This window comes from Amyelois transitella, chromosome 5 (assembly GCF_032362555.1).
Source record: "Amyelois transitella isolate CPQ chromosome 5, ilAmyTran1.1, whole genome shotgun sequence".
In the NCBI taxonomy this organism is placed as follows: domain Eukaryota; kingdom Metazoa; phylum Arthropoda; class Insecta; order Lepidoptera; family Pyralidae; genus Amyelois; species Amyelois transitella.
In genome coordinates this window covers 3459648-3483798 of record NC_083508.1, presented here as the reverse complement: position 1 = coordinate 3483798, position 24151 = coordinate 3459648, and the positions used below count along the sequence as shown (strand labels likewise).

Here is a 24151-nt window from a genome sequence, read left to right as displayed (position 1 = left end):
AATTTTTTACATGTATTGTTTGAATGAAAATAAATAATATTAAATATTATAATATAAAATAACCTTTGAATTCCTTTTTCACAATGGTTGGTTTGCTCGACTTAGTTTGAGCTTTTGATAATACAATATCAATATTAAGTATCTAATATATAGACTAAGGGATGGGCTTATAAACTTTGGATTCTTCTTTTAGGCGACAGGGTAGCAAACTGTTACTATTTGAATCTAAATTCTATCATTAATCCAAACAGCTGAATGTGGCCTTTCAGACTTGAAGATTGTTGGCTCTTTCTACCCCGCAAGGGTGACGTGATTATATGTATGTATGTTAGTATCTAATCATCGAGAACAAGCTTCCATGGTTTGTCCAAACAGCATGTGCCAATTGCTCTTTGTGAAATTAAACCTTACAAACTTTCTTATTTGAGTTTGATACCTGTAATCGTCCAACTGCATCTGACACGAAAGAAAGTATTTAATACATTATTTGTCATTATAAATGCGAAAGTCGAATAATCTTTCACAGATAAACTACTGTACCGATTTTGACGATGTTATCCCAAGGAGCTAATTACAATCGATGGGTGATTCAAACGTGGTTTTTAATAACTTGATGAGTTTCCGTGCTACTACTATACTATTAATAATTTTATGTGATTTGAATTCTTCATACCTACGTACCAACAGAATAAATAATCTCTTTGTGTAAGTAGGTACCTAGCTCGGTACTTACCGTAGTATTTCTTCGTAAACTCAAATTCCCGCGCTTTTCGAAAAAGAGTGATGTCAATCGGAAACTAAAATATAAAAAAAAAAACTGGCACGAAAATATCATAAAACTGACACTACCCATGCATTTTTATGCAAGTCTATTCCACATTTTTTAAGTTTAAACTAGTTGTAGGTATTTCTGTAAAATATCTATTGAATTCTGCAAATGAATATCGTCTCGTTTATTGTGCAAATCATGTGTTGTTCGTTGTTAAAATATTAATCGGTAAAAACCGATAAGAAACGTTCCGTCAAATGAAACGTAGAAGTGAATGTACTCATCAAAATGACAAATTAAAAAAAGTTTTATTTTTCTTATATTGGTACGAGATTTTATTGATTGTTTTCTTTCATACAAGATTTTCGGCCAGACGGCGACTGAAATTGCAAGTTTCTGTGATATATTTATTTTCAATAATTAACTATTCTTATCAACCAATTAAATGAGCAGGGATATCGAGTTATGTCTATAAGTAATGGAAGGTACAGAACTGGGTGGCGACCAGCAATTCTGTTTGAGATGGAACAATTTTCAAGCAAATATAACATCTCAATTCGAGGCACTGCGCGATGATGAGGACTTCGTGGATGTCACCCTGGCATGTGAGGGGCACAGGCTGGAGGCCCACAAAGTGGTTCTCTCCGCTTGTAGTCCATATTTCAAGGAATTATTTAAAGTGAGTATATCTTTCACTCCCCACAGTTTGATGTGTCACCATTACAATGACTCTAGTGAAAGTTGTTATGTATAAAACACTTGATCTACTTACAAATGCCATGTCTCGCGTTCCGGTTAAGTACTCGTGATTTCATTTATTTGTACCTACTTTAAAATTCGGTTTCACAATTTCTAATTAATTCAATACCATTGCCTTTATAAATTACATTCATGTATCTTTCAGTATGAAAGGATTTCCTTTATTAAGTAGGTACCTAGAAGTATTTTTCATTAGATGAAAGTATATCCTAATTTATTGTTATGGAATAATATTGCAACATACATTGTTGCAATCTTTTTCACTTCCAACACTCAAAAAGTGGTAAATTTCACAACTTATATTTATAACTATATATCTTTATGATTTCATCAGAGTGTCAAACTCCCCATTATATCTCTATTGAAGAGATAATACAGTCTGTCTATAGAGAACTGATTAAGAAGGTGAAGTATTTCACAATAACAACATCGATTTTACATTGAACCTATAGGCAGCAAGGTACTCCATATGTGTTATTTCCAATCACTACACAATGTTTTTCCTTTAATATTTTATTTAAAAGATACAAAGTATGGAACCTTAATACCTTATTTTATATGAAGTTTTAAATTGTTCAAACCCTTCTTTAAAATATCAATCATCAGACAAGTTTTGACAATGTTTTTCATTGCATAAACAATGAATACATTCCCATTCTTCATGGATCTTTACACAACATGAATGTAGTATATAATCAATGACACAACAAGAAAAATAAACAGAGGAACAGTAAATATAAACATGTTGATTTAATTACTTATGTCTTATTAAAATTACTGGTTTTCTGCTTGGACTTATATACATAGATCCCATTGCAAATTTCCATATCCAGATTATTGGCATGCTTTTTCCCCTTAAAAACAGCAGTGACTAAAAGTAAATATTTTTATTTAAGAATATTTATAGAACAAGTATGCATTCAAGAGGTTGAGATGCCTAAATGCATTATGGCCAGTGAGGCATAGGTTATTACCGCTGCCATGTACCAATGACTCTTTTCTTATTTATTTCTAAGGCCTACAAAATAAGTTATCACATCACATCACACTAATAATAAAGAGGAAAGATTTGTATTTTTGTATGTTTGTGTGGAATAAACTCAAAAACTACTGGTCCGATTTTGATAAAATTTGGCACAAATATAGAATAGACCTTCAAAAGTGACATAGGCATAAATTTGTTTTTACTCTTTGTTTATTTCAAAATATAAAACACAAAAATATGTCCACCCGTGCCAAGCCGGGGCGGGCCGCTAGTTATTGATAATTCACTAAACTTAAATGTCTAAATTGTTCATCTAAATGACCATGACAAAACGTATGTGAATGACAAAATCATGTTTCTTGTATAATAAAAACAGAGCTTCAAATGTGAAGTTTTCAAAAGAGTTGTTACTAGTTACCATAAGTATGCATTACAAATTTTGCATTAAATATACATAATAGATTGCTTACTGATGTTCATAATGGGAATGGGAATAATCATAAAGAAACCTGAACATTCAGACATCTGAATTGCGTTACCATGATCCAATATTCTTTAGATTTCTCCTGCAAAATACATGATTTGTCCAATGCACTCATGCCTCATCTGGGATGATGATGACTGACAACACGAAAGTATTCCACACTTTTATGTAGGTTCTTCATAGTGCGTTAGTTAATTCCCATTAATTCTGTCACCTATCTACCATTTCTTCAGATGTTATTTTCCTACTCCTACTCTTCTTTATGCTTCTTACAACATTGATCCGTTTCTTGGTCCTTCCAAACATCTCAGTCCACCTTTTCATTCTTATATGTGGGAACAGCATGATGCCCGGCTATGTCGTGCTGGGGAGCCAGGTGGAATACCTTGTGTTCCCATGATGCCCTCAAAATGACAAGAAAGATATTTTTGAAGATATTTTAAAAGGGTGCATAATTTTAAGATATCTTAGGGGCATAAAAACATTTGCTAATGTGTTTGCATACACTTAAATACACAGTAGACCTCTAAGTGTTAATTTAAAAAATACTGAGAAACAGCATTCATGAACAAGCAATTCAAGCATGTTTTTAAGGGATTTCAACAATGTATCATAAAGAAGTTTCTTCTTAAAAGTAAATAGTTATTGTTAAATTTTAAGTTCTCTTTTGTGTTAAAGAAAAATCTGAAGCATTGTTAGAAACAACATAACAGAAATTTTATCTTTATTTACTTAGTGAACTTTGGATTTTTTATCAATAGACAATTTAAATGAAAAAAAAAAAACTACTAAAATAATCAATCGAGAGCATTAAACTTCCCACCTATTAAAAAAATTAAATTGTCAAGAAGTATTTTTTACATAGTTCCCTTTGCATGATAAGGATGACTGATTGACAGATATTTATTACACACGTCTATATCTCTTGAGGGGTAGACAGAGTCAAAAGTCTTGAAAAGCCCATAAGACCACATACAGCTGCATGGCTTTATAATGGAATTGAAATTCAAATGGTGATAAGCCTACAAGAAGAATTCCAAGTTTATTAGCCTATCCCTTAGTTGCCTTTTACGACATCCATGGGAAAGAGATGGAGTGGTCCTATTTTGTAGTGGCGGGAACCACATGTCCCTTAAGAATTATTTGTTTTAATGAATTATTTGCTTTAATAAATCTTATTTCATTCGGCGAAACTCTTTTAAATGAACTTCATGTATACAAAATGTTAAATAAAATTAGTTTTGTGTTCCCATGCTTAATCAGTGACATAAATAACTAAGAGTACTTATATATTAAATTAATAATTACCTACGAACCTATCATTTCAGCTGTGGTACGCTGATGGGATATTTAGTTACTTCTGACCACAAATATGAGAAATATGATTATGGAGTTGCTTTTGGCCCCTATTATGGACAAGAAACAAACTCTTGTTGTTAATATACCATTAACAAAACAATTAACTTAATCACCATGACTTTGTCGCCACATTAATGAACAAGTTCCATTTTTTAATACTCATTGTCATTTAAATTACAAAACAAGGCACCTGTAGATCCGTATGAATCATTATTAGGCAACACGACATGGTATTCTATACTAATATTTTTCAATGTAGCTAAAATTTGTGTAACTCATAGCCAATTTTTTGATCCTTAGAATTAAATCTGCGGAACTCTATGGTATTTCATGTCCCCATGTTGCGGTCGTCTAAAGTAAAACTAGACAAAGTAACACTTGGTTTGGTGATTTTCCACGAATTTTAACAACGAAACTCTCTATAACGGATTGTTTAACGGTTTCATGAGGAAGATTTTATCATTTATCAGGTGTAAAGACGAAGTAAAGACGAGATTTAAAAAAAAAATAGCTTATTTAGAAATTTCCATGGCATCTCTTAGTTTTTAGCTAGCCCATATTTTTAAAAACCTTTTTATTTAAAAAAGACTTATAAAATTAAAGAAAAGAATCGATAAATTATTTTAACCTTCTGTTACCTATACTGCTATATAAAATCTTTAGTTTTGTTTCTTCGCCACTTGATAGTCTGTGATTGTATCAACATAAATCTTTTATGTCACCTAATACACTAGAGAAACCAGTTATATAAAGTCACTTCCAGGTAAGACCATTTCTAGACCGCCTGGACCGTTAGGCGCATTAGGAATAATTTAATGAGTTTAACATCAATTTATTTTTGTTCTACCATATTTGTTGTTCTACCATAGAAACCTGAATAATAAAACGATAGAAACGCTATATTATAATTGAATTGGAACTATAAGAATACTGTGTCGTCGTCTTGCCTCGCATGCAAGTTACTGTGCAGTTGTGATTGACAAATAAAATCTCAGAAATAAGATGTAAAATGAAAAAAAAAACGTGCTATGATGGAATCATAATTATTATTTGCAACGTCACATTCCCTAGTACATACTTAAGGGTAACAGGTATCACTACGAGTATGATAATAGAATATACATATATTTATATGTTTCTTCAATCTTCCGATTGAAGAGAGTTCTTACTTCATAGGTTTTACACAATTTATGTCATAACCAAATTAAATTAATTTGTATATTTAAGCTTAATAATTTAATAATTAAGCAGAATGTTTTTTTTTATTGGATGATGTGGTTCGATGGCTGTGGTATTTTCACCAGAAGTTTCACACGATTTATGGATTCAGTCACACGCGGTTTTCAAACCAGATTGCAGTACAGTACATTGCAGTTATTATATTAAGAACTTTGAAAATATATTCTTGAAACCCATTGGAAACAAATTTGTTGTTTTTTGCTTATGCTCGTATAACGGTAGTCTGGTATTTACCGGCAACAGTATTAATCTAAAATTATTTTGAAAACTACGTCATAGTTTCTTAATTTATGCAGAGGCCTCCAATGTAGGTAGATATCAGAGCTGACTCAGGAACACCTACCATTATAGAATACCAAACATTAAAATTGCTTACGTGTTAGTGTGGTTCCTTTGTTCTTGATGGGTATATTCTTATTACCTCAAACATCTTTTTTGTGTCTCTCCCATCGTAACGTTTAACATAGTTACGTCCTCAGCCGTATGGATGCTTTCCGAAATTAACATTGCCAGCTTTACTAGTTTGTGAGGCAACTCACATGGTTAATAAGAACCGATGATATAAAGTAGCCGATTAACAGATTTTCCGATTTTACCATAACTATTCTTATTTATTGGAATTATACGAACTCCTATCTTAGTACCCAAAAAGTACACAAGGACCAGCAGTATTGGGCTGTTATATGTCAGATCCTCTTAAACAGTCTTAAAAAAAGGTGGTTAAAAGCTCAGTTTGTCCTGTATGTACGTTTGTATTTGTGTATATTTGACCGCGATTATCTTGCTTTTTGCGGAACCAATTTTGATGCGGTTTTCAGGAAAGTGTTACACTTAGGAGAAGAATTTAGTAACATAATCGACTTCATAAAAAGAAGATAGGGATTGGAGAGATTTTTTACAAGAGTTATATGTTGTACTTATTATATTGTTGAGAGGTTGTGACCAATTCGAGTTTGTTCCAGCACAACCCATGCCCTCACCCAATAATATTCATGCGCGACTGCGAGGTGTCGCACGTGCGCGCCCTGCTCCAGTTCATGTACGTGGGGCAGGTGAACATTGCGCAGGCGCAGCTCAGCGCCTTCTTGCGCACAGCCGACGCCTTGCAGATCCGCGGCCTCACAGACTGCTCTCAACACAACGATAAAGTAAGTTCTTTCTTACATTGACTACTTGTTTCAATATTATGTCAAATATGTTTTTGATGCTTCGACGTTTTGGTTACTGCCTTGAAAACTTTCTAAATAACGATCTCATTACAGCTTTTTCTCAGCTTTAATCTCAAGGTCTTACTTTTATTTACTCTTATCTTCAAATATGATTTGCAATACGATCTAACGCCCACAGCCTTGAGAACCTAACATAATGCTCTGTTTTCAGAAAGCAAATCGCAAATCTCCCCCTTCCCAGCTGCGCAATCTACTTAGCGCTAAGCCGTCACATTCTACCTCCTCCTCCAAAGCCGCAAGCCAAAATGTCGAGTCAACCTCTGCTGACGATCAAGACAAGAATGCGAGTCGCCGCTCCGCGAGAAATTCTCCCGACGTTGCCAGAAACAATCTCAATGAAGAAGCTCCTTTTCAACCTTCTAGTCAAATGAGGCCTAATAGCGATGACTATAGCGAAACATGCAACTACCCTACTTTAAGGGTGAAATCTGATCTCGAAGCTGAAGTTAAAAATGAAGAGAGTGACATTCTTATGGATCCAGGAGATTCCGAAAGAGCGGAGAAAACGCAGGACTTCAACGCCTCCGATCTCCTGGAACCCAAGATGGAAGTTGTGGAACAAGATGCGAGCGACGAGGAGCGCTCTAGTTTCCCTCCTATGTTTTATGAGAACAATAGTTTGGCTAACCCTTTCGCCGCCTTGCAAGGTCAGTATACTAAAAGCTCATTCGCGCCCAGAAAATTACTGGACGGGATATTTATTGTAACTCTCTTTTCAGGTAACATGGATCTCATGACCGGGATGAGCGCGGAACTTCGTGACGAGAACGCGGAAGGTAAATATGGCATTTTGTTTTAAATCACTTTCACATCATTATCACACTAACACGTCGTTTCGGACAGCCGCGCCCCCGGCGAACCCTCTAAGCTTTAGATTGTCGATTGGTTTCGAAGAGAGCGCGCGGTATCGTAAATGAAGGAAGGTGGCTAGGCGCGCGGGTGTCGTGCGACGCGCCCGCCCCGGCTCCGTCGGATCGCTCCGGATCCAATTCAAATGTTACAGCCTCGCCAACGACTTTTCTATTAATAAGTTGATATTTATTACCATTCCCACCGGATCTAAACTTTTATCTGAATTGATTTTCAAACTGTTTTCATCACTTAGGTAATGGCATGGATTGTCCCTTTTAGTAACTCTTCCTTTCTTTTTTTGAAACAAGATAAAAGTATGGTAATTTAACATTCCTACCTTACAGATCATAAAGGTATTAACTTCCTAATCTTGTTTCGTAAAGCTTTTCAAACATAGACGGAAACATGGTCAGACATGACAAATTTTAACACCTACTTAAACTTTAACGCAATGTGCGTAATATGGCGATAATCGGCTGAGCATTTGAATGTGGCCGAGCACCGACGGGGTCGGCTCGCGGAGCGGCATTGGAACGTGGTGTTGTTGGCAGCGGGCGGGACCGGCGCCGGCGCGGGCGGCGTGCGGTGCGGCGTGTGCGGCCGGCGGTACAGCAACGCGTCCAACCTGCGCCAGCACGTGCGCCTCATCCACGAGGCGCAGCCGGTCGCGTGCGCCACGTGCGGCCGCAGCTTCAAGACGCCGCTGTACCTGCGCCGGCACACGCTGGCGCAGCACCCGCCCCGCCACCACAAGCCGCCGCCGCCGCTGCCCGCGCTGCGGCCCGCTCAGCGCTTCCCGCAGTAACGGCCGCACCGCGCGCTCTCTACCTAACGCGGACACGTCTAGCTAGATACGGCTGCACTTCGCAAACACTTTAATGCGAAGCTCTTAACGTACTGACGACGCGACTCGATCCGGTGATATCTAGTTACTTGTGGTGAAATATATAAATTATGTATTTATTATTTCACCACAAATAAAAAATAAGACAAGAAGATAGCACATTATAACATTCCGCATTTTGAAAGTACTTCAAAAATTCTATCTCACTACGCAACTGGGCTCGGTAATAACAACACGACATGATTGGCCGAACAAAATTAGTGTCGTGTCGGAAGTACGTTTAATCTTACGAACGCTTTTGCACTTCAGCCTACCCACAATTGCTTTAGTTCCGGGTAATATATTAGATTTATAGCCGTTAATTACTATTTAATCCGAAGGAATTAATGAACTTCTGTGTAAAGGAATTCAAATAATCGTAGTCTAGCTAGATGTCTGTCTGTGATCGATACCGACGGAGAGCACCGCCTTTTCTCTCATCCTATAGGCTATTTTCTTGACTGATCCGTTCCTGTTATTATTAACAATAGTGTATGAATAAAAGCCTAGCTAGCAAGTCATTAATTTGCTTGAGTCGACCTGTATTTTATCTACTATGTAATGTTGACACAAATGACAAATTTTAAAATGTAGAAGACCTGATATTGATTTATAAAATCAAGCTTAACTTTGATTTGTAATTGTGAAGCCTTTCAAAAGCATTGGTTAGTTTCACCTTTGAGGTCCAATTATTATTTTTCTCTTAATCAAAGTTTACACGTCTGTATTGATGTTATTAAAAAAGTGCCCTAATAAAGTCTATTAGTTTACGCGTTATTGGCTAGTTAACAGGCATAACATATATCTTTTTTTAGAGAGAAAAGCGGTGCCTTTGATCAGGTAATCGGTGGATGTGGCTTAACGTCGTAACGAAGACTGTCAATAGATATATCTAGTCTGTGATCGGAATGTCGCCGGGGGCCTATACGCCGTCACACCTCTCCGCTTATTGCGTGCCTTTCGATAAATATACAGAGTGCCAGATTTTTCACTCCTTCACGAAACCCCCTTGTAACTTTTAGAAACCTACTTACTAATGTAGCTACTAATCTTTCAATGAAACTTTGAAATCGTGTGGAATAAACACTTAATTTATGCATTTAAAGGAAAAAATACGGTGTCTTTAGATTCGAGACTATCTACCACATTAAATAGATTTGATTTCTGATTCTAAATAGTAATATTAACTCTACTTTGAAGTCATTAAAAACATTAATCACTTTATTTCTAAAAATATCCACTCATCCTTAGACGAAACTGTAAAGGAAAATTGGCAAGGGATTCCCATGGTTTAGTCAGCTAATTCGACGATATTCAATTTTACGCTGAGTCATGCTCGGGATTATAGATTCCGAACCCAGCCTTCTTTATGACTAACATTCAATATAACCAGAATGCTGAAGTGTAGTTCTAAATCATCATGTACATATTTCTAAACAACTTTACGAGTTACTAGGTACAGTCAGTAAAAGAGAGTATTTCGCGCAATAAAAACGGCGTCGAGCCTGCCATGCTACGAAAGCAGGAATCACCCTACCTCTATGGACGCAGACTTGCAACTGTTAGTCTCTTCTATATGATATAAGTGGGTCTCGTGTTGGAGCATGTAAATACCTTCCTTTTTGACAATAGACTGATCGTTGTTGATGCATTTGTTGCGACCGGTGCTGATTTACAAACCATAGGTTATTTACTGGTTACATATTTTACACATACATACTATATACATTTTATCCACAAAGCTCGGCGCTTTCCGTCGCACATGCCATATCTAGATGTAAGTAATAAGCTGTATTTTCATAATAGATTGTAATCGTTTTTTTTTTTTACTAAGTTGCGCCGGAAAGCGTCGACCACAACCGTTTCATTTGTCGAATGCGCGAACTTATGTAACTCTGATGATACGTAATTCGCGATCAACAACAATAGTGATATTTTTATACAAAATAGTTTTATCTTTACACAGTTATATTGTTGCGTGATTGGACGGCTCCCGGTCATAGTTTGTACAAAATCTCAGATGTAATGAATGAATATTAAATGTCTTCAAAGTCTTATACATATATAATGATGAATACATAATATTAGTTGTTTAAATATGATATTAGTTGTCGACGACTTTTAATTAGGCCACTTGCCATAAACCCACGTGCCCAGTGTTGGATCGTTGATCGAATGTAACACTGATATAGATTTTAAGGACGACAGTGTAACATTGCTTTTTATATTCCTACATTATTTTCTTCAGACGTGGGATGATTCTTTGATAAGTATAATAAAAAATGGTTGCCATGCTAAAATACGTCTAGTCACTAAAAAGCATTTTGATGGGAGATATCGTAAAAGTACGATTAGGGTTGTGAATTACAATATTAGTTGTATCATTTGGAGTGTGTCGTATTGGTGATCTCAACTTGTTTCCGTGATCTCAAAATTTTCACTTCGCATTTATTGCCAATGTTTATTGTAAAATTGAAAATACGAATCGATATTGATTGCAATAATATAATTACTCTTTTAATAATCGCTTTAGTATACAAATAAGTAATGTATTTTGAAAGCACTTTGGACTTTCCTTAAAATAATTAAATCCCACTAATAAGTTAAGGCGCAGCTTTCATTATTGTAATTTAAAAATAAAACGAAAATGTAATATTTGTATAGGCGAAATAAAATCTCTTAACATTTGCTGAATGACATTAGAAATTTTATAAATATCCTAGTTGTAAAAATTGAACCGAAATAATATCTGGATCTATTTTTAAAGATTTTATTTAAATTTTATGATACATGCAAGCTAACTTTTATTTGAACAATAGTCATATTAGAGGCAAACATTAATTCAAATAATAAATATGAAGTAATGGACATATGGAGCATATGAATTTTGCTTTATATAAAGATATTTATCACAAACATATAGTAAATCTGTTACGATGCCATGTTAAGTTTTTATTTTAGTCATACCTGTTAACATTTTTATATACAATCAAATATTTACATAATACACTCAGTAGGTTTATATCTGATTTTTAAGTTTTGTATATTTTTTTCTTTTGGTATATCCATCGCTTAATGTACATTACATTTTAATACAAGTTATTTTATGAAGTCATACACAAAAATAAGATTTCAATGTATGTACATAAATCAATGTAATTTTTTACTAAAATATAAAAATAAAGTATTGCGAAAATATTATGCATTTTAGTTTAAGGTGTGAATTTAAAACGGAATATAAATTTACTATATTTGCAGAATAAATATAAATGTATTTTAGTCTACAGTAGATTTCAAGTTTCGGAATATTACATTTATATTAGGGTTATTACCTTAATTACTTTTCTTAATTTAGCCTACCGTGTTAAAAATAATTTTACAGTTGCGTAAAGAAAAAAAAAACAAATATCTGGTGTCTCTAATGACATCAGCACGGTCCGAAAACAGTACGTATCTCTGATTTCAGAAGCCCAAAGATGCGGGAACCGCTTACCATACATATAATATACCTTCCAGTCTACATAATAACACGAAGACAAGACTTCTGAATAATTGCTTTGCTCTATACGTCGATGATAAACATTTAGTTATACTTCGCCGGACTCAACCAGCACAGTTTGATAAGAGGGCCAGAGGGCAGGCACGCGCTATGGCCACCGTCTGGCCAAAATTGACAATGCCATGTAGCACAAACTTCACATCGAGAATAGTCCACTTAACCCCACACTTGATGTAACCCCAGCGATAAACTTATGGGTAAATTCAATATACCATGAATATTACTTAGAGATATTTTAAGCCGTCGACGTCACACATTGCGAATGTTCGAAGAGAGACAAATGTAATGTTTTTGTAACAGAAAGCGGTTTATTTTACGACACTATGTACGATACTTTCTTTACCGGCCTATCTTATGGATTCTAGTGACAGGTAGGTACACTTGGACGCATGTTTTCAATAATCTGAATATTCAATAAATTTTTACGACATTTGTAAGAAAAAAATATTTCGATTTCACATTTTCATAGTCCTGCCCGTCCAGTCTTATGTTGAGGATAAAAGCGCAATATATAATAATCTCTTTATTGCAGGTATTAAATGCCATAACACATAAATTAAACATATCTAAGGTCTAAATTAAAATGCCACTATCTGCATATTCCCACTGCAATGCTACTGATTTAGTAATTTTATTTTAATGTAGAAATTTATTGAGCAATTTAATGATTGATGAAAACTGTTCTTGTAAGACAGATTCAAACAATCACGCATAACAGGATATATTTATTTTTTAATTAAAGTGCCGATATTGTTTACCTGGCAAAATTTTAACATGTTCAATGTTATAGCTTTGGCAGTTGGACGTTGGGACGGACGCCGCAACCGGCCGGTTCCCGACGCAGTGTGGCTCGAACAACATCGGAGCGCCCTGCCTTTCGTGCTCAAGAGGGAAAACGAGAGAGGCGCTGTGGCTCCTCGACTGGTCAGTATTCATCACATCCTTATTTCTTACGAGGCAGACAGAACCATTAGTCATAAGTCTCAGCTGTTATATATCATTGGTAGCTAGAAGAGTACCGAAGCGCTTCGTGTTCAAGAGCGAAAATGGCTTTAGTTCTCCGATTGGTAAGTCTCCGAGGAAGACAGAACCATTAGTCATAAGACTCGGCTGTTATATCATTGGTATCTAGAAGGGTGCTCAAGTGATAGAACGAGGTGGACGCCGTGGGTACCCGACTGGTCAGTACTTAACATACACACACATCACATCTTTATCGTGTATCTGATACAAAGCCATAAGTAGTTGCAATACTTAGCTGATACTGTCAGCTCATATTTTTTCATATATTGTTGGTAGTCCTCAAGAGGGAGATGGAGTACTTAGTACTGCTCGAGCAACAACCTAACCGATGCTCTTACGGTGAGGAAAAACATCTAGAGGAAACCGGCATCGGTCACATGCATGTTAAACCATTAAAAAATATGAATTAGGTTTCCCTACAATGATTTCGAAGATCTGACAGCGCACCGCAAGCACCTCTTCAGACTAGAGGTAACTTACACCAGGAGGAACGAAGAGATTAGTGAGGGTCATACTCTATAAGAGACTAAATGAAGAAGATGATATTGCGGTGTGCGAGAAAAAGTAAATGGGTCAATTGTTGCATAGTGGGTGTAATGAATGCGACTTCAAAGGCACGAAAATACACACATTTTTATCAAGAAATAACATTGTTTCATCCGCAACAAATATTTTAACATGGTACATCAAAATACACATTAGTCTTGTTTGTTAGTTTAATGGAACGGTAAAAGATAAGTGTTATGGGGACGCTAGTTAATTATACGAACGTATATAATTTTATGGCCCGTTATCAGTAGTATTTACAAATAGTTACTTCTTTATCATTAAATTATAGACATATATTGTCGTAACAACGTGGATTCTTTGGTTTCGTCACACACCATAATTATGAATAGGAAATAAAATTTACACGATACGATATAGTAAAGGTACATGCACAAAAAATTGTTATCATTTATCTTTAAGGGTTTAAAGTTATAAGCAAAACAATATCATAGTATCATCACTGTTATCGGTCGAGTGAGTGTCGCGATTATTTCACGAGCGGTTTACGTCACATTTCACAGATAAAGCTTGGCGAGGGCGTGGAGATTCGCGAGGAGTTGCTCCGGGGGGTGAAGTGGGGTGACTACAGGAAGGTGACACGAGGGCTTGCAGCGGCTTTGTTCTCGCCTATAGAATTGGCGACTTGCTCGGTGACCGGACAGCGATGGTCAAGGGCCGGACAGGAGTCGCGCCCGACTAAACCCCCTTTGGACAGACGCAGAGTTCATGCTCTCATATCGTACGTGAGCCGCCATTTCCCCGACGTGGAGGTCAGCCGCATCAAGCAGGTGCTAGCCTACAAGTGCAAGGAGAACTGCGCGGCGCTCAGGATGAGAACCGCCAGGTGACATTTTCAATTTTGTTGCTTGTATGCCCAATTTACCAAAATACTATGCACGTTCTAACGAGTATTTTTCCATCACTTGTAGTATTTTATCTGCCTTTGCTCTTGCCTCTAACTTACAAAATTGTTTTTCTGATTGACCTGGGTCTGGTATGTTTATTTGGCTATTTATTATTGTTTATTTGTCTATATAGATAAACTCTCCATCCAAATCACAAAATATCTTGTGATGGCTGCCCGTGATTTGTTTTATTTTTTAATATAATTCTTTATATAGCTTTTATTTCCGCTTTATCTATTTTATCATTCTTGATTGCATTATCAGGTTTGATTAAACTAATTTACAGTTAGCTTAGTAAACACGCCCTTAGTTATTTTGATACACTAGTTGTAAGTGCATTTGCCAATTTTTAAGTACAACAGATGCCGGAAACCAAACGTCTTTATTGCACCATAATACAACATAATGCTACATAAGCGTGCTCTATGCTTAATCTTATTTGCTATCCATGTCGGATGATAAGAACTTCCACACCATACAAACGCCTTGGTAAATGCAGCGTTTACGCGGCAGAGTTTGTGAGGTTATCGTCACCGTATCGTAAAGATAGCGGGTGGCAAAGCTCGCTACGATATCGGATAAATTCGGACAGTAGTGATGGCTATTTACCCGTGAAGACGCGTTGGGACGTCTGTCATGTCACAGAAAAATGGAGCCGGTGTGGTCATTTTTGCGATTATCGAAAGGATATAGATTTTTTTAACTTTAGAATTTTAGTTGGAACGTTGGAATTCATACTGATACCTTGATATGACTGACTCTTTTGAACTTGCTTCTTTCTGATTTACATTGCTCTGATTAGATTATGTAGTAGACACTATTTTTTATTAATAAGATTAATTGATAAGATTATCTAGATATCTTCATTAAGTTGAAACACTTCAAAAGGGTACTACTTATGCGGCGGCCATATGTGTAGTGTATGAATTAGGAAGACTTAATGACATCACAAGCGACAAATATCAGCAGTTATAATGTCCCATCACTGAACCAACCCGCGCTAGAAATATACAAATAAAGCATTTGTTACTTGATGTAGGTACACTTCAAGTAACAAATGCTATATTTGTGACACGAGGAAATATTCGCGATAACAGCAATTGAGTTGAGATAACAAAAGAAATCACTATAAGAATGTAAACATGAACCTTGTGTTATCACTTATCACCATAAGCACGTTCGGCCTATGATGATAACCATATCACCATAACAAGGCAGGGGGCCCGGTGTCTCGATGGCAAAAATGTTGAATCATCTTTGAATGAGACCAAGGCACCATAACAACGATATATTGTGTGACGAATATAGATATTACATCATTGTCTTTATCGCAACAACTTAATGGAAAATTATGATAAATAATATGTTTTTAGTTTGTTCTTGGCAAGTCCTTATAATAGGGGGTTTCGTATTAGGGCGTGGAAGTTTTCGTTATACTCGTATAATATATTTAAGGGCGCTTGACCTCAATCTGCCTGGTGGTAAGCAGATAAGGTTTTAGGCGGTGCACGTAAGCTCAAATAGTGCCTATTCACTTTTGCCTTGATAATCCCCTAATTATATTATCGGCGAAGGGAAATGTGGCGAAGCAATTCGAAATAACAGCCGTTCGCATGATAAAATTTGGCGAATCGCAAGGTGCAAAGGGTTGGGTTACGGAAACCTTTGTCATCATGCTACCTGCAGAAATCATCAGAAATATTAATTTTTTATTTAAGGCAATACTACTTACATTGAATCTTAAAAGCGCTGACAATGTGCGATGAATTTAGAAATATCTTCATTTTGCGATAGACAATGTATCTTCAAACCTTATAAAATATGATTCCAAAAATGAGCAAAAAAATTATGTGTTTTTCTCACAAAAATATTTTTGCATAGGCACGAAATCATCACGTCTCTGGTCAATGACGATACTCTTATCAAACCATTAAAGGTCAAATTAATAAAATGGCGGTTAAACTCCTTTTTTCTGGCTTGTTCGGTTGACCGTACCTACACCATGACAAGACGATAATTATATTTCTCATTAAAATCGGGTGAAGATTTATTTTAAGATTTAATTATATGAAGAACAATATGTTTTTTGAAAATTTCTCTAAAACTTTCGTCAACAGTATAATAATAGACAAAACTACAAAGGGTATGTTGAGCGAATGTATGAATAGAGGTCGGTAAAAGATATGTAGGAAGGGTCAACTTCGTCGAATATTTAGGGCCATTGCTCTATAAAGAGATTTTCTCCATAAAGAGAAAATATAAATTAAATACATACATACATACATAAAATCACGCCTCTTTCCCGGAGGGGTAGGCAGAGACTACCTCTTTCCACTTGCCACGATCTCTGCATACTTCCTTCGCTTCATCCACATTCATAACTCTCTTCATACAAGCTCGGCGGTTTCTGGTACTTTTGACCTGACCCTTTACCAGAACGTCCTTAATTTGATCAAGATACGTTCGTCTAGGTCTTCCCACTCCGACCATTCCCTCCACACTCTCCTATAAATTAAATATGCGCAAATAACACCGGTAGACCCAAAGATAGGTAGTTTGAGACTTGGTGGACTATGTTATGGGAGATAAAAACTTAACGATACTATATTTTACATAATAATTCATCAGCGTCGCGGTGCCTACACCTGCGACATTATGCTGAGTCAGGACCTTTTCACTGTCCATCATTGTTTGTGGTACATTCATGAACATTGCACATTCACATTGTTTATTACTGTTAATTATGTTTTTATTGAATTTATCAATTATCAATTGCGTAACTTTAAAATATAAATAGAATATTTTTTTTTATTCACAACACATTACCGCAATATTCGGCCAAAATTAATCTGGGCCCTTGATATGTTAAGTTAATATTTTTCACGCTCCAGGCGCACCCCCATTAGAAAAACTCGTAGTAAAGTCTATGTTTATCGCTTTCAACCACATCCGTATGACCAATATTACAAAAAATGTTGGTTGTCACACTTTTTTTCTAATTAGAACTTAGTATGTTATTTTTATTATTTACGATAATAATTTATATTCCGATTTATGTGAATTTTGTACTTCGCACCGTCGGAAAACCCCGAGGTTTGACATGTACGATAAGGTCATAATGGAGGTACACTCTGCCCTCCATATACCCCAACTAATATTATAAATGCGGAAGTAAGTTGTTTGTTTGTTAGCCCTTCACGCATTATCTACTGAACTAATATTTTTGAAATTTCGCGTATACATAGATTATTACGAGTCTGGAGGTCATAGGGTGCCTTTCATCTCGGTAAAAACTTCCCGTGGAATTTGCGAAAGACCTGTTTTCTCTTATAGGTGGCGTTAAATTCGCGCGGGAGAAGTTGCGGGTAAAAGCTAGTAGTACATAAACATTATATACATATCGATGAAATGTCTTGTTTTATACGCTCGTTTCATTTGTTAATAAGTATAAAACATAAGAGAAAGTCTAAATTGCACCATAAATTGTAAAGCGTTCAATTTTGAGCTTTAATAAAGAGTACATACGGGAAATTTTCCGAAATTTTTATAATCATGTAACCTACGAATTTCACGTTTGTTTCAAAAGTTAACTTTTCTATTGCCAATTATAGAAGTTATATTTGTATCAATTTATGTAAAAGACTACAATCGATATTGCATGGGTTCCTTGTAAAAATAAGTTTTTGTACATAGGTACATAATATATGTACAAAAAAATCACGCTTCTTTCCCGGTGGGTAGGCAGTGACAACATGTTTTCACTTGCCAAGATTCCTGCATACTTTTTTCGTTTCATCCACAGTCAAAACTATCTTTATTCTTCGGTTTCTACTATATTATAAAGAGTAAAGTCTTACGGGAATTTTGCAAAATCGAATTATTAAATACCCTAAGTGGTCGATGGTACACGAACCCTTTATCTGTGCACTCGAGACAGTAATACAATTTGAAGTAGGCTTTCGAATTGTTTCAGTGAGTCGACCAACTACTTACTGTCGGCTGCGGCGCGGCCCCCGGCCTGCGACGACGCGCCTTCGGGCAGTTCGCGTCCATCATTCTCTAATTTGTAAGTTTTTTAGTTCTTTACCGCTGTGAGCTTCGGAATTCGAATCGGTAAGGAGTCCGGTCAAAAATGCGTGATGCGCTTAAAGCACAGGTTCTCGCAATAGTCAAAGGCAAACTCCGGGCTCCTCTCCAGAGTGGCGAGGACTAAAGCCAGGAGGAGGAAAACAAGCTTCTGAATTAGCGTAAAAACGGCTTAAGGAAATATTTAAGCAGTGGGCAAAGCTTTGGAAGAGTTTTTACGGGTTGTGTAGAGTACACCCAGCACCATGAGAATATTTGATACCATGGGTGTATTAGATTCTTCTTTATTGTCTATAGAAAAAAAATACAATATTTTTTTTTACAAAAATGACACTGCCTTACTTCTGGGATGCATGCAGAGTAAGAGGCAGATGATGGGATAAAAAGTAATAATCATTTATCAAGATTTTTTGAGGTTCAGCGAAAAGGCCTTACCCTTCATTAAATATTACAGGTTCATCTTGCCCTAATAAGTTGTATAAGTCTGGAACTAAGTAGTTCATAGAACTTACTAAAACTAAATGCTGGCTAGTCCAAAGTAAGAATCTATGGCGTTAGTAGCGGGTAACTTTTGTTTGCCAATTAGAAAGATGATTCGTCCTTGAACCCACATAATATATTTCTGTGAACAATCCAAGTTTTTAAAATTCTATAGGTCCACGCCCTGCAATTTAAAATTACATCGTCCACTTTTTCTGTATTGTTCCCCTTTGTGCCACCATCAGAGAAGGGACCAGGACAATGCAACTACCGAACAGTGGTGTTAATTTATTAAGTCCATGGAGTTATATTCGATGAGCGTTCGCACTATCATTATTGTGTTTTTAATAGCACCTAATTGATTTCTTTTTGTTGCAGCGATTCCCCGAAGGGCCCCGGCGGCGGGTGCGGCGGCGGCGGCGGGGGGGACGCGGCGGCGGAGGAGCCGCAGTGATGCCGCGCCGCCGCCCGGCTCCGCCCGACTGTTGCATATCAATTTCATAATCTTGTTATTTTTTACCAAAAACAAAGTCTACGATACTCAGCGCCCGACGCGCGACGGCGCGCATCGCCCGTGTAAAATATTCATATTTATTTAGGTGATATTTTTCTATTGGCTACTGATAAGATTTTATCTCGTTATGTGTCCGCCGGCCACGCCGGGGACGCATTGTCGTTCGTAAGGGGGACGCCCGAAGCTCTAGCAATAATTTATCAGGTTCCTAAGACATGTTTTGTAGTTAGGTTCTATTGCACGAATTTTCGCGAACACTGCCGCTTGTTTTCTAAAATTCATTTCGTGATTAGTCGTTTAATTGCTTCCTTTATTTTATAAAGAACAGTCATTTTCAATGTTACGTTAAAATTTGTATATGAGGCATTTAAGTGCTGAACGAGGGACCGTTGCAATTGCAAAGTAAATATATCAAAATGGCATAATTTTTAGGACTAACATAGAAATATTATAGTCATTTCGTTTTATAGGTGTAAATGATAAAGAATTTATTTTGGAATGTCAGGTTCGGATTTAGTAAAGTCTTCGGAGAGCTGTGATCACGATGGATATAAAGCAGTCATATTTTTAAATATACATTTAAGGAGTTATTAACGTAATTATTATCGATCGTACGGGTTATCTGTATGTCCGTACGGTAAGTAGTTAGTGACAGTCATCCGTTCGCGTCTCCGCGCCGCAAGCACCGTACGCAGCGTACGCCGGCCGCGGACGGGATCGCACCTTCACATCGCACGGATGATATATCATATCAAATGAAGCAATAACTAAACTATTATTTGATAAAGATTTGTTTATAATTTTTAAATACTATTTTAACCAAGTTGTTATAAAATGTAGTTAGTAAATTTAAAAAATACTTGAAAAGTCCACAGTTGGTTCTTTTGAACGATAACTAAATCCTCATAATAATTAATACATGTCACATGAAAAAATCATATCTTTTTGTACGTCTTGTACACGTATACATAAATACGTACGTCAGATCATAGAAACAGGAGAAGGGAAGTTTTATAAAAAAATACTAGATATGTTGTGATATACAGATAGGAATGAAAATAAGAAAGTTCGAGTAGTGGGTAAACGCCTTGAGTGAAATGTGATGGTAATAGTAAAAATCTTATACATAATACGTATGTATTAGCTGCGCGTTCCAAGGAGAGCATTTCGTGTGCAATGAAAATGGTGTTGTGGTTTTATACGATTTTGTATTGTGTGTTATGAGTAAGAAGTCTTGTAAAGGCGTTACGAAAAGCGAGGCTTTAGAACTATGGTGTCGTAGACATATCACTGTTTGAAAAACTAAATTGATATATCACTCAACGGATTAACGACTGTTGCATTTTTAGAAAGGTTTTACAGTTCGTCCTTTGAATAATACGTCTGCATTTTCATTAGAGGAACTTGTAAAAGTGTATTGGAGTCAGTTTCGTGAAGGGTTTGTGGAAGACTAAAGTCTCGTAGCCATCGCTTGCGAGTTTGTTTTCTTGTTTCCGTGATCTGTGCACGGAACTGTTCGCACGTATTTATCGCCTGTCGAACATTGGTGTACCTACGAATAAGTTACAGTTACCAGAGTTAGGATATCTTAGTAGTCACGTGCTACGTAGTAAAAAAGTAAAAAATCTTAATAATTTGTATTGTAATATTTCACGATGTCAATCGAAAGTCTTGATGCTCAATTTTGCCAAATTTTACTTGCCGTAAAACAGTCTGTTTTTATTTTTGTATGTTTAATATTTGATAGGCATTCCAAAACCATCTGGTTAGCCAAACGGCCAGGTTGCTCAATGCATGTTTTTGTCCGATACGTTCAGAAAACATGGAAACTTTGGCCCAATCGAAATTATAAAATTAGCTAATTAAACTAAATGAAAATTTAATCGTAAATTTTATTATAAATTCATTGAAAATTTTAATGACTACATTTATATTTATAAATTGTGACGAATGCTCGAGATGCAATATGTTAATTTAGTGCCAAATGATATAAGTTAACTCGTAGCAATATGTATCCTAATGCTCTTGTAATTTCTCACGTAGTGTTAATGACCTATGAGGTTTCAAAGGTTTCTTTTACAAGACTATAAATATATGTATACAGGGAAAGTGTTAAGTAATAATGTTCGGATCTAAGAGTGTTGTTTGGGGTAAAATACTCATGCAGCAGGGTGTAAAAATAAAAGTGGTTAATATACACTACATACATTCAGAGGTTGCTTTTTTTTACTTCGTACATAAAAACAGGCGTCTTTCCCGGAGGGGTAGGCATAATACATTTATTCTATATCTTTATTTGCCACAATTTCTGGAGACTTCTTTTTCGCTTTATATACATTTATACATACATATAAACACGATGTGTAGCATGGAGACAATTCATTTCGAAATATTTATTGCATATCATAGAGGCAGCCAGAAACTGTAAAATATCACAATAAAAAAACTTAAACGTGTCAAATTTTGTGGTCGTTTTGAGAGGCGTAGTATTTTTTTTTCACAAAATTAAAAAATTCAAAATTTTTTATTCATTATTATAGGATATTATTATATCGCTTAATAATTGTCGTATGGTTTAACAACTTGGTTGACGTCAAATATATTACTTAAAAACTAAGTTTACTGCCGCTTCCAAGGCGTCAGTGCAGAAGAAGCGGTAACAAACACAAATATTTATAATGCGCCAAGGAACTAAAAACCGCACAATCCAAAGTATATTGCAATATTTATAACAGGGTAAAATTTATAGTCAAACAAAGATATGTATACTTTTAATTACCTACTGTTATTTTTACACTCTGCTCTGTATATAGCACTGAATGAGCAATGGAACAAGAGAATTTATTTACTCAAATAAGTTTTTAATTATTTACTATAATTTTATATACTAAATTTTAATATACATTATTTTGCATTTTATTGTGTAATGGCAGCTGTCCATTTGACGGTGGCGATACACATGCCTTGCATACAAGATTGACACGTACATTGTACAAGTTTACTAGCACATAGCGAAAACATTTACAAGTTATACTGGATTTTTGTACGAATCTTTTAACATGTGCCGGTTTTACAATCAGTGTATTCACATACATAATTGCAATAGTTTGCTTGTGCAAGGAGCAAGTGTGCCAACTAAAGACATGTGTATTCCCAGCCTTAATGGTCATTGAGTTTTATAGGGTTTCATAAATGAATTGTAAAACGATACATCGAACATGACACATTGGGCACAAATATAATTAAAATGCTTACATAGTTGTCTTTGCTTGCTATTATTAATAATTATTGTGAAATTAATAAATTCGTTCCTGAATAGTGTCAATCGTATTAGTTATATGGAACCCTAATAAATATGTGTATAAATTTTCACTGAGCAGATATAATAACTAAGTTTAATATAAAAAGAGAACAACATCGATGCCACTGCGCCAGCCCGGCGCAGCGTTGTGCCAAAATTAAGTGCTAGTCTTTAAAAACAAAAGTTGTTATCATTTTTCAGATTTTATTTAGTCCAGAATGTGTTTGCTCCTGTGCTGTGAAAATAATTTCGGACAAATCAACACTAGATGGTTGTTTTCGAAGTGGATGTTTCAAATGTATTATCACATATGGAATATGTTGAATAATCTATAAGTTACCCAATGCGTTTAAGCAAATGTAAGCGATGCATATGTATTAGTAAACTATGTATGTTTTCTTTATTTGACTTTTAAGTCTCCTATGAATTGAATCATGTTCACCAATCCATATCTTTCAAATACCTAAGTTGTTAATACACTGAATAGTGAAGTTTCTTTTATAAGACTGAATGGCAGTGAAAGACGTCCTATTCACCTCGCATTTCACTTACAACTTGCGCCTGCTTACATTTGCTCAATTACATATAACTTAGTGTCATTATAAAAGTCATTGAAATCTAAGAGTTTGGTATGTTGTGTTGATTTGTTATTATATTTAATAGTATTTTTAAAATGCACGTAAATATTATTTAGCTTTGTGCTTGTGCAATATTATTCCAAATTGTTTACATATATGAAATCTGTTACAATTATTTCAAAATTTTTAATATAAATATTTTTGTAATACGTTAAAGACGAAGGCAACTGAAATTCTATTTTTGTTGTGCATTTATTGAAATTTTATCGATCTAACCACAAACTCATTGTGGACTGGAACGTCTGCGTCTGTGAAAACTGTTAATTAGATACATACACTAGGACTTTTTTTATATAATGCTGATAAAATATATCGTGAGTCAATTCTAGTAATGATAATGTTCCCTTTTATTTAGAATAATTTACGTTAATATACAAATTAATCTAAGATTGCTCAATCGAGATGCAATGCTAACTGAGAGATAGAAATATGAGAGTAATTGTATATTATGTCCTTTTGTAATATTATTTATCTGATTTTTTCAGTTTAATCAATTTGTGAGTTATGGCAGCGCATGTTAGTCTTATGTTAATTCTT

General features: G+C 35.5%; 1 protein-coding gene across 3 annotated transcripts; it reads left to right on the top strand.

Moving 5' to 3' along the window:
• The first annotated feature begins 1063 nt into the window (after window positions 1-1063).
• On the top strand, window positions 1064-22183 carry LOC106138631 (protein abrupt). Of its 3 annotated transcripts, none has more exons than XM_060954883.1 (8): window positions 1067-1448; window positions 6558-6743; window positions 6976-7471; window positions 7544-7600; window positions 12909-13042; window positions 14212-14534; window positions 18569-18661; window positions 19540-22183. In XM_060954883.1, exons 1-8 carry the CDS (start codon window positions 1248-1250, stop codon window positions 19613-19615), a joined length of 1566 nt encoding a protein of 521 aa, XP_060810866.1. In that variant the 5' UTR covers window positions 1067-1247; the 3' UTR covers window positions 19616-22183. The 3 variants fall into 3 exon arrangements, with proteins under 3 accessions (XP_060810867.1, XP_060810866.1, XP_060810865.1); XM_060954882.1 differs by having other exon boundaries at window positions 18551-18661; XM_060954884.1 differs by lacking the exons at window positions 12909-13042; window positions 14212-14534; window positions 18569-18661; window positions 19540-22183 and adding an exon at window positions 8228-11655 and having other exon boundaries at window positions 1064-1448.
• Window positions 22184-24151: the final 1968 nt, after the last annotated feature.

Coding starts and splice junctions, on each gene's coding strand:
- LOC106138631 (XM_060954882.1), top strand. CDS start 1,248: ATGGAAGGTACAGAACTGGGTGGCGACCAGCAATTCTGTTTGAGATGG. Junction 7,472..7,543: donor CCCTTTCGCCGCCTTGCAAG/GTCAGTATACTA, acceptor CTCTCTTTTCAG/GTAACATGGATCTCATGACC. Junction 18,662..19,539: donor CGTCCATCATTCTCTAATTT/GTAAGTTTTTTA, acceptor TTTTTGTTGCAG/CGATTCCCCGAAGGGCCCCG.